This window comes from Mus musculus, chromosome 5 (assembly GCF_000001635.26).
Source record: "Mus musculus strain C57BL/6J chromosome 5, GRCm38.p6 C57BL/6J".
Taxonomy (NCBI): domain Eukaryota; kingdom Metazoa; phylum Chordata; class Mammalia; order Rodentia; family Muridae; genus Mus; species Mus musculus.
In genome coordinates this window covers 120,840,510-120,858,164 of record NC_000071.6, presented here as the reverse complement: position 1 = coordinate 120,858,164, position 17,655 = coordinate 120,840,510, and the positions used below count along the sequence as shown (strand labels likewise).

The 17,655-nt window shown below is 48.1% G+C and overlaps 1 protein-coding gene across 1 annotated transcript; it reads right to left on the bottom strand.

The window, feature by feature from the left end:
- Positions 1-178: 178 nt before the first annotated feature.
- Positions 179-10,798, bottom strand: Oas1f (2'-5' oligoadenylate synthetase 1F). The gene is made up of 6 exons (NM_145153.3): positions 10,591-10,798; positions 9,708-9,996; positions 6,497-6,693; positions 2,537-2,769; positions 1,692-1,845; positions 179-577 (listed from the first exon to the last, which is right to left on the bottom strand). The coding sequence occupies exons 1-6, from the start codon at positions 10,771-10,773 to the stop codon at positions 539-541; spliced, it is 1,095 nt and encodes a 364-aa protein (NP_660135.2). The 5' UTR covers positions 10,774-10,798; the 3' UTR covers positions 179-538.
- Between the last annotated feature and the right edge of the window lie 6,857 nt (positions 10,799-17,655).

The following is a 17,655-nucleotide window of genomic DNA, read 5'->3' as shown; positions in this document are numbered from 1 at the left end:
TCTCTCTCTCTCTCTCTCTCTCTCTCTCTCTCTCTCTCATAGCCTACAGACACTTCTAGGAGACCAAGCATCCCCTCCCCCCAGCCCTGTGCTGTACCTAATTGACTCCCTGCCCCTCCCTCTCCCCTCCCCCTCCCTCCTCTCCCCTCCCCCTACATCCTTCAGAGTTCACACACGCTCATGGCTCTCTGTGATTTATTATTGTGCATCAGACATTGGACAGAACCTCCCAACAGGTGGACAGGTGGAAGTCAAGCTTGAGTTCCTGCCTCCCCTTCTGAATTCTGAATCTCTCATCTCCCGGAGGACACTGTTGGTGGATAAGGCAGATAAAGCAGGCTTCGAAGAAGGCTATCTGTGATAGGACCGGATGCAGGGGTGAGAAGGCAGGGGTCAGAAGCCTGGAGTCTGATCACAGGTTGGACCCTCCCTGATTGGGGCCGTGAGCAGCTTTCCCCCTTCTCTGGTTCAAGGGCCTGCAGCAGAGCAAGGATCTCATATCCCTGACTCTTGAGCATCCTGGCAGGTGCTTTGGTGCTCATAGAAGGACACAGTCCTGTGGAATCTCGACCTTCATCTGTAACGGAAAACACAAAATCATGTCAGGAGCCTGCATTGCTTCTAGGAGGGGGATGTAAATCAGCCCTGAGGGTGGGTACCATGAGTGGCCAGCATCCATGGAGGTTGGAAAGATGGCCATCAGGATACCTTTATGTCTTCTACCACTGAGGGTACATATGATCCCACAGTCAGGCCCTTCTTCATTAATAGATCTGCCAAATGGGAGATATGGCCTTGTCACCTCTCTGCTGCGGGACATCACTACAGGCCACTGTTCCTACAGTGGCCTCCTTCCATGTCCCCTCCCACTTCCTTCCTGATCTCCTGAGGTTTCTTCCTCACATCACTGCACCCATGTTCATCGCCACCCTGAGGTCACACGTGACATCATCAGTTCCCTAGCATCAGGCAGACCCTGCCCCAGGAGAGGAAAGGTCCAAGTGCAGGTCCCTCTGTGCCTCTCTGGCTGTGACACAGCCCCATCGAGTCCCATTGGCCACATGACAATGACAGGGAAGACAAGCTGCTTCATGGACCTGACAGTGGCTTCAGACTCCATGGGATCCCGGCCCTGTCAATCACTAGCTGAGTGTCCCTGAGCCAATGGCCTCAGTTCTGAATCTCCTTTACACTCTCTCCATGAGGGTCAGTGTGTGGGTGCATGTGTGTGTATGTGTATGTCTGTGTATGTGTATGTCCATGTGCGCATGCATACGTGTGTGTGCATGCTCATGTATGTGTGTGTGTGCATTGCATGTGTGTGCATGTTCATGTATGTGCGTGTGTGCGTTGCATGTGTGTGCATGTGTATGTATGTCTACATGTATAACAGCACACAGATGAAGATCAGAGGACAACTTGGGGGATTTGTTTTTCTCCTTCTACCATATGGGTTCTAGGCACCAAACCCAGGTTTCCAGTGTTGGCAGTGCCTTTACCCACTGAGCCACCTTGCCAGCCCATGATAGCTCTGAATGGTGAGAAAATGGCTTTAAAACAAGGCTAGCAGCTGGCCTCCACAGGACTGTAGAGACCTTTAGAAAAAGACCAAGTCTTGGTGAGAATATTCTCTAAGTAGATGGAATGTCCGAAGCTGTGTGCAAGGGGACAGGATGATGACAGGCTCTCACCGGCACACCCCAGGGGCCCACGAGGCACGTATCACAGTTCCTAAAGCAGGAGGACTGCAGCCAGATGGCAGCTTCTTTTGCCAACAGCCCCCAGCCTAGTAGGTTGGTACCAGCCACGTTCCTTGTTGGGTCAGCAGGGTCCAGGATCACAGGCCTGCAGAGCAACATGAAGAGAACAGAAATGACCAGCTGGCTATTGCCACAGCTACAAGTCACTGCACAGGGCCGGGGAAGATCCCAGCAGAGCATCCCTATCCAAAGTTTGTCCTTTGTCCCTGCCCCACAGCATACACAAGACTGGAGGGATCCTTGGGCATGACCTGGAAAGCCTGGGTTCGAATCCTCTACCCTTTAGTAGCTGTGTGTCCTGGGACAGGTCCCTCAGGGTCTCTGACCTGTGAGAGGAGGAGTGTTGGACCAGCCAGGCTCAAAGAATGGGATGTGGAAACTGAACACAACACAGAATGAAGACATGTCACTCCCTAGGGTGACATAGCACTCTATTATTTACAGGTAATTTATCCACCTCAGGTCTTTGGTGCCTCACAGCCTTTATGATGCTGTCACTGTTGGAAAATCTCAGTCCCCACTCCATGTCCCCTCCCCCTGCCCCCGCCTTTCCTTTGCTGATTGGGTTGGGACAATGTCAGAGCCTTGGTCTCCTCATCTGCAGACAGGGGAGCTCACCCCTGCCCCCAGGGCTGTAGGATCTCATGTCAATCAGGTGACAGCAGGACAGTGCCCAGTACAGGGGATGCTGCAGACACAGAGCTCCCACCTCCCCCTTTAAACACAAGTGCAGCCTGACACTCCACAGGGATCACAGGCATGTGGGGACAGACTACCTGACTTTTTGGAGCATTTTGTGCAGGTATTCAGAGACCTTCGTCTTTCTAAAGTCATAATACACTGTCCAGTAGATTCGAAGCCACTTGTACTTGGTGACCAGTTCCAAGACAGTTCGGAAGCCCTGGGCTGTGTTGAATTCGCAGTCTCTACTCCCACTTTCCCAGGCGTACACTGTGAGCAGCTCCAGGGCATACTGTGGGGGCAGCGGCTTCCCCAGCTTCTCCTTACACTGAGAAGAGAAAGGCAATGAGAAACATGGGGCTCTGGTGTAGGGGACACTTCTCACAGCTGCCACCTAATGATGCCATTATACACCCAGTTATTTAGATTCAGTCTATAGCCCTTCCTGTGCAAGAGCTGAGTGGTTGCTCCACAAAGACAGCATTCACTAGCAGGCACAGGAGGAATCAAGACACCATGAGTGACAGCTAGTAGTGAGGGTGGGGGCGGGACATAAGGAGTGCTCACTATGGAAGTTTTTTTCATGATCTCTGAAGTAACTGGGAAGGGGCTAGTGAAGAGGCTCAGAGGTAAAGCGCCTCCCTCCCCATGTGCAGGTGAGAACTGGAGGTCAGATCCCCAGCATCTACATGAGTGTCAGGCTCTTGACTCATAATCCTAGCTCAAAGATCTGGAGATGGGGCTTCCAGGGGCTGCAGGACTGTCCAGAATGCTGATCCAGCACACTGTGTGTCACCCATGAGACCCTGATTTATTATACAAGGTGTGGAGTGACTGAGGACCAACCCTCACACTTTGATCTCCACATTCTTATGCACATACAAGCACACACAAATACATTGGTCCCATGCACAGATACACACACACACACATACACACACGAATACCTTGCCGCCATTTTTTAAAAGATCAAGAAAATACTGAGAAATCACCCATTGAAAGAGATCATAGCTAAAGAGGACAGGAAAATTGAAACCATGGAACGTGGCAGGAAGGGTTTACCAAAGAGGGAACCAGACAGAGAAAAACACAAAAAAGCAGCAGGCATGAAACAGTGAATTAGACACAGCTGAAGAGAGAGTTAGCTGATTGGAAAACAGACTAGAAGAAATCACTTAGAACAAGCACGGAAAGTCCTCCCTCTTCTCAGGTGCCCTCCTTCTTGTCTTTTTCCTGCAGCATGACCTTCCCTTACTGTTCCCCCAAATCCTTGCTTCTCTGAATCCCTCTGCTCTGCTCCCCTTGTAGTCAAAGTTCCTCCTCCATTTTCTAACTTCTGTCCTTGTGTCTTTTTGTACTGTTTGAGGAACTTGAAAGACAGGAATGCTGAGAGGCAGGATGAGGAAGGAGGCTGTTGTGTGAAGTTTCAGAAAAGCAGCTCCTCCACTTGGGCTGCTTTTGTGATATCTTTGCATTAAGAGTCAGCAATTTCTTGTCAACTGGGGCTGAAAATCAGCTCTGACTTGCGGGGGTAGTGAGATGGCTCAGTGGTTAAGAGCACCCGACTGTTCTTCCGAAGGTCCAGAGTTCAAATCCCAGCAACCACATGGTGGCTCACAACCATCCGTAACAAGATCTGACTCCCTCTTCTGGTGTGTCTGAAGACAGCTACAGTGTAGTTACATATAATAATAAAATAAATCTTTAAAAAAAAAAAAAAAGAAGAGACTTGCACCATGGGGGCCAAGTCTTTTGGAAAGTGTATCCTCTGGTCAGCACACTATAGCTGGGATTCAGGGACCCCAAGATGGAATCTCCAGTTGGCAGCAATACCCAGTTGCATAGAGGCTTTAGTCTCATGGAAGCTGCAGGTTTGGAGGGGTCATGGGGAGCAGATGAGGCCTGGCACTGGGATTGGCCAGGGATGCCATTGGTGAAAATGCAGTGGAGACCCCGAGATACTGGACTAGCCCTGAGCAGGAGATATCTGCCAGGAACAGAGCAATGTGAGAACTGAACTGGCCTGTGCTGCAGACCCTCTGGGCCCCTTTGTCTGTGTGGAACGAGTCTCTAGTCACGGGTGGGCAAAGCGTTGGATGAGATGACAGACAGATGCACACAGGAGAGGCTGTGTAGAATCTGAATGTAATTTGTCAAATCACACATCAAACTTTTTATACAGAAGACAATAAGGAAGTTGGGTAACACACTCTTGAGGTTACTGGATCCTTACATAAAACAGAGGAATGCAAACACAGAAGGTCTAACAGGAACCACCTGGGATAGAATTCATTGTTAACAACTGGGATCAACAAGGGCTCCACCTAAGATTCACTTAATCTTAGAAGCCAGGGTCAAGGGCTTCGTGCCCTTGCCGTAGTTCCTATTTTAGTCTATTGTATAGTCCACCTTCCCCTTAGGCCATTGTAAATGTGTGTGTATGGGTGTAACTCAGCTATAGTTCTAAGTATCTATTCTGGTTTCTCTTTAGGTCTCAAACTTTCTTCTTCCTAGATGATGGTAAATTTCTGTGTAGGGCAGTGACTTAGCTTTTATTAGAGGCAATTCTAAATGTCACTGAATAGGCAACATTCTTACTGAATTCCAAACCCATGGTCAGCTCAAGGACTTTCTAGGACTGTTGGAACACTGGTGAAGGCTTTAGCTATGTCCGAATTCAATCTTAAAAGACACTTATAATAGGATAATACTAAAAGAGAGCACGTGGATCCATACGCCAGACTAACGGGGGAATGGAATATTAATGTATGGGTTAGAGAGGACACCAGACTCCAGGAGGTGAGTTTCCGTGAAACTCTTCTGCCTCGTGAGTAGCTTCCAAGCCTCTCGGCCTGTCAAGCTGACTCGACCGGAGTGCGTGGCAGGCCTGAGCCTGAGACCTGCTGTGTGTGCCGTGGATGGCAGAGCCTGAGAAGCTCAGAGAACTGTGGATCCTGGATATCAGATACTGAGCCTTTTGCTCTTCTGGGCTCTGCTTGTGATTTGATCTGATGGTGGCAATGCCCTGATAAGAAAGTATTTAACTTGTGTTTTCACTTTTATGGATCCCACTTCAGAGAGAAATCTTTTTAAGTGTTGAAATTGAAAAATGGAATTTGATTTTTAAAGCTGCATTGTGTTTTAGGATGTGATATTGACATGAGATCTTAGAGGAAATCAAGAAAGCAAAGGTTATGGAGGGGTGTGTGAGCATCAACTTGAAAGAGGATTAGTTGGGAACGATAGTTTTTGTCAACTACACATAAGCTAGGGTCATCTGTAGTTGGTTGGCCTGATGCTGTTTGTATTGTGATGTTAATTCTGCTTTCTCAGGAGGGGTTGCTCCCGATGAACAGACTATCATGTACTCAAATGATGTCAGGTGAACTTTCTCCCCATTTTTTTGGGGGGGGGGTGTTCAAGACAGGGTTTCTCTGTGTAGCCCTGGCTGTCCTGGAACTCACTCTGTAGACCAGGCTGGCCTTGAACTCAGAAATCCACCTGCCTCTGCCTCCCAAGTGCTGGGATTAAAGGCATGCGCCACCACTGCCCGGCACTTTCTCCCCATTTTAACTCATCAATAAAGGAGACTGTGATTGGGCAATTGTATTGGAGGCTCAAGAGTGGGGACCAGGAGAAGGAGAGGAAGAGAGAGTATAGAGGAAGAGGAGGAGAAGCCACAACAGATCAGAAGCATGTGGCCCAGAGAAACTGTAAGTAGCAAGGGTCTTATAGCTGGGGATTAAGTTAGTATAGGACTAGATGCCATGTCTGGGCATGTGTGTTGTAATCTAAAGCAATCTAAGTGAGCCATGGAGATAAGACAGTAAGAAGAATTCCTCCGTGGTCTCTGCTTCAGTTACTGTCCTGACTTCCCTCAATGATGCCCTGTGACTGGGATGTATAACCAAGTGAGACCTTTCCTTCCCAAGGCGCTCTTGGTCATGTGATAAAGCTATCATGTCCATAGACAGCCAGCTAGACTAGACCTCTTCTCTGGCCTGAATCCCACTCTCTACACATAGGGTCCACAGGATCTAGGTCGGATGCCTTACCAGTTGATACCAGTGCTTGACCAAACGGATGAGGTTCTTCAGCTTGGGTGCACGATCCTCCAGGAAGCTCTGATGGAGGTCGGTGAAGCAGATGGAGAACTCGCCCTCCTTCTTTAGTGTGGTGCACTCATGGATGAGTTGGGCGTAGATTTTGTTGTACAAGTAGAGTTCAGCATACTTGTTGTTTCTCAGTTCATCTATAAAGAAAGTGTCTCTCATGTTTAGACTCATCCCTGCTCTGTGGATCTTCCTTCTCTCTAGGGTCACAGTCACTCTCTATGGGGTTCAGTGAACAGGACAAAGTTTGTCTGCAGCAAGCATCACTCCCATTACAGCCATGAGCCCACCACACCTCTGGACTGCATACATGAATTGGTCCTGGAAAGTCTGTGCCACCAAGTGCTCATAGTAGGTTGCATTGCTCACAAGTCTGGAGACAGTGGTGGGAAGAAACAGCACTCGATGGTCACACACAGGAGAGCTACACAGTCATCTGTTAATGGCCAACCATGTTCTGGTGTGCCGTGCATTCTACTGCATTTGTATATCATATCTCCTGCTTACAGTCTCTGCCCTATTTTGAGATGAAGGGTGGATTGTGTGTGCATGGATGTGGTAAACACATATTCAGAGGCCACAAGAGGAGATGGGGTGTTTTCCTGTATAGTTTGTCACCCCTCCCTTTGCAGCAGGGTCTCTCTGTGAACATGGAGCTTGGCTGGCATCCATCAGGCCACAGAGACTCTCCTGTCTCTGTTCCCATAGTAACAGGGATACAGGTCAATGTGTGGAACTTCCTAAGAGTAGGTGGGCTTTGGGGATTTGAACTCAGGTCCTTATGCTTGTGCAGCAATCACCCTTATCCACTGAGCTGTCTCCCCAGCCACTGTGTGTTCAGTGCATGGTTCTCTGTAGTGACCAAGTCAATGTCATGTGGTTTTGATTGTCCAGTTCCTGGGAGTGTCAGGATATGGTGGTGATGGTGTGTGTGTGTGTGTGTGTGTGTGTGTGTGTGTGGTTGTGTGTCCTGTGAACTTGTACTGTGGTTGGGCAGCAGGCTATGGAATTGAGGTATATGTGGCTATGTGAGGGTGGGTGTGCATATTTGATTACACTAGTTAGGCAAGCAGGCTATGCCTTCCTTAAGTGTGTTCATGGGTGTGGCCACGGTTGCATCAGGCCACACCATCGAGCTCTGATGTTGACACAAAGCAAAATCACTCACAGGGTTGGTGAGATTGCTCAGTGGTTAAGAGCACCGACTGCTCTTCCGAAGGTCCTGAGTTCAAATCCCAGCAACTACATGGTGGCTCACAACCATCTGTATCAAGATCTAACGCCCTCTTCCGAAGTGTCTGAAGACAGCTAGTGTACTCACATATAATAAATAAACAAATCTTTAAAAAAATCACTCACAGATGGAGGATGGACACACCGAGTCACTCAGTGACCCAGGGAGTTCCCAAGAACTTAATTTCGACTTCCTGACCCAACACATAGTAGATCTCATTTGCTAAGTCACCCATGGAAAGGCTGTAACTGGGGTCCTCTTTTGGGCTGTCACCCACACCAGCATTCCCAAGGTGGCCCTACTGTGAGGAAGCTGCTTTGCTACTGGAAAGCGGCTACAGGCTTCTGCAGGAGCCGCCCTCCAAGCTCATTTCTGGGTCACCCCCTTGAAGCCCCCTCCATTGAGCAGAGTTCTAAGACTCCTGCAACTTCCCACAGCAGGCTGCCCTGGTCCTACTCCCAGGCTGGCCCTCTCAGTGCCTGCTGCATGAGACTCTGGACTGTTTCCATGTCTCTCCTAAGCCAAGGGCTTGTCTCTAAGTTAACGGCAGCAGTTCACACAGTGACCAGCAGGGTGTGCTGTGATTTCCCCAAATGTAAAGCCTAAGTATTCTCTAATTGCCCCAAGACTCCACTGTGCTCTCAGGGATGTTCCTGATTGTCTTTAGATAGAGTTGTGCAATTTGTAATTTTGGATACTCCCATTGTGTCAGGCCTGGTGTGAGAGATTCTTAATGCAGAGCACCATTAATATGCAATTATATAACATGTGTGTAAGTGTGGGAGGTTGGTGTGTTCGTGTGTGTGTGTGTGTGTGTGTTCGTGTGTGTGTGTGTGTGTGTGTGTGCGTGTGTGTGTGTGTGTGTGTGTGTACACTCGCGCGCGCCAGGTTTCCAGTTTCCCAGGTGGGGCACAGAGCTCCTCCAGGAAGTTCTGCATCCTGCACCCCACCCTCAACCCCATGCATGGACACCCAAGCCTCTGCACAGATCTGAGGTTTCTCATTCTTTGATAGCAGATGGGACAGATATTCATTTTTAGCTGTATCTCTAGTTCCACTTTATAGACACAGAGTTCCCACACTCAGGCATGAAGAGAGCTGTTCACCATGTAACCGTTCTGTAGGATGTCCCCAGGCTGGGGAGATGGCTCTGTGGGTAAAGGGCTTCTCACATAAATATAAGGACCCAAATCAAATGCCAGCACCCAGGTAAAAAAGCTGGGCTTGCAAGGGTTGGAGAGTCCACACCTGGAATCCCGTGCTGGGGAGGTAGAGACAGGAGAATCCCTCAGGCTCACTTTCTGACCAGATATGTGGATCTGTCAGCTTCATGTCAACAATCTCCAAAGAAAAGGATCGGGAGGGGAAAGGAGAGGCAGAGGGGAAGGAAGGAAGGAAGGAAGGAAGGAAGGAAGGAAGGAAGGAAGGAAGGAAGGGAGGGAGGGAGGGAGGGAGGGAGAAAGAAAGGGAGAAAGAAATTCACTTAGCTTCTAAGGAGTGGAAGATTCCAAGTGTACTCTTGAACGTATGTCTAAGGGTATTTGTTTACAGCAGGGACTAGGCAACCCCTCTACCCAACCCTGTGCTGTACCTAATAAATATACTGAGGCTCCAGGTGCCAGAGATTGTGGGTTCAGCTCTATCAGAACACACACCCCACCTGACCCCAGCTCCTTACTGCAGGAGCCATGAAGGTGGGGCAGCAAACTCCAGGTCAACCTCTCAACCAAAATAGGCTCTTAAGTAACCAACCTCCAAGGCTGGCGTCTGACCATTACCCACACAGGCAAACATGTGAACAGACATCTGCATACATGAGAACATGCTACCCCAACACACACACACACACACACAGAAATAGAAGAGAGGATTCATGCATGAGGGGAGGGCAGACTGAGGCTCTGCTGCTGGTTGACTTACACAGGACATCATAGGCTGGCTGCACATCAAATTCCACCTCCTGCTGGAGCTCAGGGGAGCTCAGCTTGAAGCTCAGAGACCTGGAGTTGGGCTCCTCTGAGCTCTGCACCTCAAACTTCACTTTAAATGGTTTCTCATCCTGCAGCTGACACAGGTGTTTCCGAATTTCCTCAATGAACTCTCCCCGTCGCTTTAACTGCTCCTCGAAGCTGGTGAGATTGTTAAGGAACACCACCATTTTAGCCTCTGACTTGCTCTTGAGTGCAGTGTGTTCGTCGTAGGAGCCGCCCTAAAAGACAAGGATGAGGATGACGAGGGACAGGGAGAGTCGTGCCAGGCAGTCCAGATGCTGAACAGTATGTAGGAGTCCACCACTGAGCGTGAGAGATGGATAGAGAATCCTGACACATATATATCATGCTTAGATAAACAAAGTATGTACCAAAACTCAAAGGTCACAGAGCGAATGTTGAAACTAAGGAAAGTGAATTTACAAAAAGGAACATTTTGAGAAAACAAGAATAAATGATACTGCAGAGATCCTCCCTAAATAAAACACTGAGCACAATCACTAACAAACACACTTGCACCCCTGACATACATAGATGAGTGGACATTACAACACGACATTTCTGCAGCCTTCACAGTGACTGAGGCAGGGACTGCTGTCATACAGTCCCATGGGCAATGAGCTTCCATCAGTCCAGTCATCCAGCAGTGGGGTCCCTGTTTTGTCCTCTGCCCTGTGCCATAGCTGGGGTCTACATGAGGACACTGGGCACAGAGCAGGCAGGTAACTAACACCCCCACTAAGGACTGCAGGCTGGCATCTGAGCGTCCTCTCCCCACCCCATCCTGGTGAGCTTGGGCTAATGGGACTCACCATCACAACCCTGGAGACCCTCACAGGGTGGGTGGCACCTTGGAAGCATCTCTCCTTCAGGAAAGCACCTATGAAGTCCACGTCTGCTCTGGCCTCAGCATGGAAGCTGGAATCGGGAAGGAGATGATCACGTATGAACTTGTCCAGCTCACAGGCTGGGGTGCTGCTAAGATCCTTCACCATTTTATGGCCAGGAAGTGTTTGCTGACTGTAGCACTGCCTCTGGAAGCCAGTTGTCCATCATTTCCATAGCAGGTTTTTCGTTCCTAGGCAAGGCGGGGCTGTACATATCAGACCTCTGCATCTGCCATCTCTGGCTCCCAGGCTCCCTGACACTCTGGAGTTTGTTTACCTGCTGGTATTTCTTTAGATTCTCATCACAGCAGGCAGGAGGCAGGAGGTACCATAAACATAGTTTCTGTTGTTCTTACCTTCTTAGTCTTGGAAAAATGGTCTTATAGTCTCCTAGACTTTTTACAGCATAAGACACATACACACACACAAACACATACACACACCCACACCCACACATCGATAAAACAAGAAGAACAAGTGAGAGAAATCCAGAAGATTCCTGACACCGTTTCAGCACAGCTGTGTAGGTTGGTGACTGGTCCATACTTATTGATTGATGTCGATCAGCCCTCCAGAGTTCAGAAAGAGCTGGAAAGGAAGAGCTTACTCAGCAGCACGTCTCAGACATTGAAAAAACACCAGATAAGATTGAATGGAGGCTAGAAGCTTCCAGGACTGGGCCTAGATTAGCAAACATGGGCATGAAACCTTCAAGACAGCAATTACAGCGGGAGAATAAAAGATACTTTTCCAATATAGCATGATGTAGTAGACTTACTTTTCTAAATAAGAGTCAAATCATATATGTAGTGTATAGGTGGAAATTAAAATATATATAAGTTTAACAAACAGCCTTTTGTTACAAATTTTATGCTAAATTTCCTCACAGATTTTTTTTTAAACATTCTCAAAAAGTTCCCACATCTTGTGATAAAAAGTTTAGAGGGCTGGAGAGATGGCTCAGTGAGTAGGAGCACTGGCTGATCTTCCAGGAATTCCCTGCAACCACATGGTGGCTCACAACCATCTGTAATGGGATCCGATGCCCCCTTCTGGTGTGTCTGTCAGCTACAATACTCATATAAGATAAATAAATAAATCTCTTTTTTTAAAAAAAATAAAGGGTTATATAGAACAGAGAGATCTCTCTATCATTTATGTGCTAATTTGTACACGAGGTCAGTAAAAACATTCAGTGCTTGAGAAAGATCTGATAAAAGCTGATTGACTATAGGTAGTTTAAACTTTTAAGCTTTGTAAGCTGGAGTGGGTACAAATACATTTGTGGACCCTATGGAACTTGACCATAAATTATATGCTCCTTTTCTTTAGGAGCCATCTAGAAGAGCATTGCAATCAATGTCTATAGGATTTCTACATGGAACTTTAGGGAATGCCCATGGAGTTTCATTTTTTTAATCTTAAGACCTCTGGGGTAATAATTATTATAGATCCCAAGTAACTTGCTACTGTGATCTGTCAATTATTATCCAGGTGGACAAATATTCAACCTTCATTTTATTTACTTAATGGAACAATAAATTCTGTAAGCTCTTCATCAGCAAGGGGTTATTTCTATGAGCTATTGTGAGAGCTAGCTGTGTTGAAGTTTAAATAATTGTGCCTAAGCGATCCATAAAACAAAACTGCCTCTAACCCGTAAGCTCCTTGCCCAAGGGCAGAAACTTCCTGAGATGCTGGGGGCTGCCATGTTTATACGATGACAAACCACCTGCTTTTGCTCCCCTAAACAAGCTTGTGGGACTCAACTGCACAGGATGTGTTTGATCACGGGTGGGGGGGGGGAGGTTAGCAGGCAGGAGGTATCTTAGGAGGTAAGCCTGTCCCTGATTGGACCTAGTAGGAAACACTTAGCCTGGTGGGGTTGTCTTTAATAAGCCTCTGCAAAATGTGGCTCCTGGCCATTCCTGTGAGCCCTGGAATGGTCCTGGCCCGATTCCATCATCTTGGCCCCAATTTAATTCAAGCTTGTGTTAAATTTTTGCTCAGAAATTGTGGGAGTGGTCTTTCTCCTCGACTCTCAGGTCTAAGACTACTCTTTGGCAGCAGCTTTACTGAATGAACGCAGTAGCAGCCCGCTCTGTTCAGCAGCTGCCTTTCCCATAGAATTCCACAAGAGTTTCCAGAAAGCAACTTATAATGCTAAGCAGATAGGAGGTTAGCAATGGCACGACCCAAAATACTAAGGTTTGCTCTTCCACTTCACCTACCATGAAAGTTAAGCTTCGTTCATGTATTGATCAGACGAGCAAGAGAAGAGAAATCCCTCCATATATGGAATGACCAACACCTCAGGGGCTATAAACAGCCTTGGCTCATGCACTGTATGTCCTGATAGTAACCCTTCCAGAAGCTGTGCCTGGCTTAGTTTTCCCTATAAAGGGACCTTTGATATTGAGTTATTCCCACTCTGAGAGAAAAATGAACCACGTTTAAACCAAAATCAAGCAACAAGGAAACCCTAAGGCCTGGGCTGAGCTGGCTCACGCTGAAGTAATGGAGCCTGCCTGCTGGGAAAAGGGCCCAGGGCCTGAGGGCTTGGGGTTCAGTGAGCTTGCTTAAGAGAGTGGAAGCAAAGTGGATGGCTGGAAGCCAAACCTGTGGGTGTATTGGGCCTGCCCTGCCCATGCCCGGGCCTGCCTGACAGAAAATGCTTACTCTCTCTCTCTCTCTCTCTCTCTCTCTCTCTCTCTCTCTCTCTCTGTGTGTGTGTGTGTGTGTGTGTGTGTGTGTGTGATATTTTTTAAATTACCTGACAGGGATTTTATCTTATTTCATCTTTCTTTTTCATGAGCTCTATGAAAACCCACATTAATTCCATTTGATCACTTAAGCTTGTGAACACTTAGCAGTGAGAGACCCAAGTTTCCTGCCCCTAATTTCTATTTTAGAAATAACTTTTCTTACCTTCCTTGAGGACCAAGCCATTAGGTGCCATTTGTCAGGGACCCTGCAATCTCGAAGGCTGGCAGACAAGTGATCCCCATAAGGTAAAGAAATTAATATACCCGCTAATGTTGCAATTTATCTATTTCTGGTGACCGAGAGCACTTAAAGACAGCAGAAGCTCAATCCAAAGACAAAGAGAACACATTTACATTATTGAGAGTAAATAAAGATCAACATCCACAGTATGTAAAGAGCAACAAGGAATCAATAAGAAGACAGCTCCCAAGAGAAAACCACAGACAAAACACAAGGCAGGTGCTTCCCAGAAAGAGAAGAAAATGGCTACTAAGAAAGACAAACCAACTAGTCTTAGGCTGCAGGCAGGACCCACTCTAGCAGCCTCATTCAGAGGTACCGGTGTTTGATCAGCAGGATTCAGTTCTTATGCTTGAAAAGGATACTGGTCAAAAGTTCTTTTGGAGCTCTGTGCAGCTCCCCTGGGTGTCAGCTACTGGGGAGGAAGGAGGGGTAGAGCTAGGGTGTGTGCCCCAGTGTCCCAGGATCCCTTTCAGAGGGGAGAGGTGGCCCTGAACCTCAGCATGGGCTCTGTCAGTAACCCTCGCTGACCTTCCTCTTTCAGAGCAACAGTGGCCAGAGGCCACCGGTCAGTCTTGAAGTCCTGTCAGAGTATTCTAGAGAGCTGTGTGTGTCAGGGCTTTAGGTAGCCCTGCAGGATCCATCATAACCCCTTACTGTGCATAAGGATTCTCCTAGCTACTCAACCACCAACTTGGGGAGTTGAGCTGTACCTGTGTGTAGCAGATCACCCCATCTGGGCTTGTTGAGGTTACACACCTCATGGACCCTCACACGAACACCCAGCTGTTCCCTAGTGCTTGCTGTGTGCACTTCTGCCCTAACTGCTTCTGGCCTGGGTTGTATTGCTGGGGAGACTGAGGGGAGGGGAGAGCTTGTGCAGCTCACAGAAGGCCTTGTCCCTGCAGATGAATCCTTTTCTGTGTGATTTTTAAGGTAAGCAACCCTTTCTCTGGGCTCAGTAGGGAAGTCCACTGATCTTCATTGTTTCCCAGAGTGACCTGTGGTAGGACTGCTTTTCTGTTAATCCTTGGGACCTTAGGAGAAGGGATACAAATTGCCCACATCCCCCATTCCCTGGAAGGAATTCAGCCACACCTGAGATGCAGAAGCAGGCTCTGTCTCCCAGACCCAAGCCTCCTTCCACATGAATCATCACAAACTGTTTCTGCTATTCTTCCTTTTAGTCTTGTATTGTTACTAAAGAAAAGTGGCTTTATACTTGTCTAGACACTTAACAGCAATATGCATACACACTGTGAAATCTCTGAATGGTGCTAAATGGCTGTAGAACAAAGCAAGCAGCTAGCCCCCACAGGAGTGTGGAGACCTTTAGCAAAAGACCACGTCTTCGTGAGAATATTCTCCAAATAGATGGAGGGACCAAAGCTGTGTGCAAGGGGACAGGATGATGACAGGGTCTCACCGCACATCCCAGGAGCTCAGTTGGGAACCATCCCTGTTCTTACAGCAGGAGCACTGCAGCTAAGCCTCAGCTTCTATTTTCAGCAGCCATGAGCCCAGTGGGTTTGAACTAGCATTGTTTCTTGTTGGGTCTGTCTGGTCCAGGATCGCTGGCCTGCAGAGAAACATTCAGAGAGGAAACTAACCAGCTGGCCAGGGCACCAGGTACTGCTGCATAGAGGCAGAGGAGATCCCTTGCAGAGTATCCGTATCCAGTGTTTGGCCAGAGTCTCTGCCCCACAGCATACACAAGCCTGGAGGGATCCTTGGGCATGGCCTGCCAGGCCTGGGTTCGAATCCTCTACCCTTTAGTAGCTGTGTGTCCTGGGGCAGGTCCCTCAGGATCTCTGATCTGTGACATGAGTAAAATTGGTCCAGCTGGTCTCGAGGGAAAACTGAACCCAACACAGGATCAGGACGTGTCACTCCCTAAGGTGACATAGCACTCTATTATTTACAGGTCGTTTGTCCACCACAGGTCTTTGGTGTGTCACAGCCCTTAGGATGCTGTCATTGTTGGAAAAATCTCAGTCCCCACTCCATCTTTCCTTTTGCTGTTTTGATCTGGACAATGTCAGAGCCTTGATCTCCTCATGCAGACAGGGAGCCCACCCCTGCCTCCCAGGGCTGTAGGATCTCATGTCAACCAGGTCATAGCCGAACAGTGCTCAGAACAGGAAATGCTTGCTGCATTGACACAGAGCTCCCACCTCCCCCTTTTCACAGGAGTGCATCCCGACACATCGGGGAGCAGAGCCATGTGCTCTGAGGACAGACTACCTGGCTTTTTGAGCTGTCTGCTCAGGAAATTGAAGGAGATGCCACGATACACTCTCGAGTGAATCTGAAGTTGCATGTACTCGGTGACCAATTCCAAGACTGTTTGAAAGCCCCCGGCTCCTTTGAACCTGGCGACATTACACCCATGTTCCCAGGCATACACTGAGCAGCTCCAGGGCAGACTGTGGGGGCAGCATCTTCCCCAGCTTCCTCTTACTCTGAGAAGAGAAAGGCAATTGTGGTGGATCCAATAAGAATATCTCCCAGAGACTCAAGTGTATGATTGGTTGCCTTATAAGGGGTGGCACTATTAGGAGGGATGGCCTTGATGGAGTAGGTGTGGCCTTATTGGAGGTAGTGTGTCACTGTGGGAGTGGGCTTTGAGGTCTCCTGTGCTCAAGCTACACCCAGTGTGGTGCACAGTCTCCTGCTGCCTGCAGATCAAGATGAACTTTTGGCTCTGTCTCCAACAGCAAGTCTGCCTGTATGCTACTATGTTTCCTTCCATGAGGATAATAGACTAAACTTCTGAAAGAGGAAGACAGCACCAACTATGTATTTTCCTTTATATGATTGCCTTGGTCTTGGTATCTCTTCCCAGCAATGAGATCCTAAAATAGGAAATCAAGCACACATGTGCATGCACACACACACACACACACACACACACACACAGTCCTGAATCAGTGCAGAGAGCAAGGAACATAAAACTGAGGAAATTATCACATAGGTTCTTCCATGGTTACTGCCATAATTCATAGGTGGCTTTGGAGCTGAGATGGAAAGAAGAACCATCCAGAGGCTGCCCCACCTGGGGATCCATCCCATTTAAAACCACCAAACCCAGACACTATTGCATATGCCAGAAAGATTTTGATGACAGGACCCTGATATAGCTGTCTCTTGTGAGGCTACGCCAGTGACTGGCAAATACAGAAGTGGATGTTCACAGTCATTTATTGAATAGAACACAGGGCCCCTATTAAAGGAGCTAGAGAAAGTACCCAAGGAGCTAAAGGGGTCTGCAACCCTATAGGAGGAACAACAATATGAACTAACCAGTACCCTCCCAGAGCTGTGTCTCTAGCTGCATATGTAGCAGAGGATGGCCTAGTCAGTCATCAATGGGAGGAGAGGCCCTTGGTCTTGCGAAGATCATATGCCCCAGTACAGGGGAATGCCATGGTCAGGAAGCAGGAGTCGGTGGGTTTGTGATCAGGGCAGGGAGGAGGGTATGGGGGACTTTCGGGATAGCATTTGAAATGTAAATGGAGAAAATATCTAATAAAAAAAAATCCAGAGAATTAAGGGGGTAAAAAAGGATCTTCTTTTGAAGAAGCAGAAGCCATGGCCTTGTCATTCAGGTCAGCGGCTGGCCCTTAGCAAAAAGTCTAGTCTTCATGGCTTGGCTGATATCAGACCCACATTGGTGGATCCTGACCTTACCTGAGGGAACTAGGATGCTGAAGGCCCCTCCCACAAGTGCCGGGATGGGAGGACAAGAGACCGGCTGAGGGTCCTGAGCAGGTCTGGCTGAGGATCAAGCTAATCGTGCTTTAGATAGTCTATGACATTTATTTCCTGTGTGTGAGCATGTGAGGTCAGAGGACAGCTTGTAGGAGTCGGCTCTCTCTCCTTCCACCACGGGGGTCCTGGGGACCAAACTTAGGCTTGATGACAAACACCTGTGTCCTCTGAGCTATCTCAGTGATCCTTGTTGTTGTTGATGTTGTTGAGGAC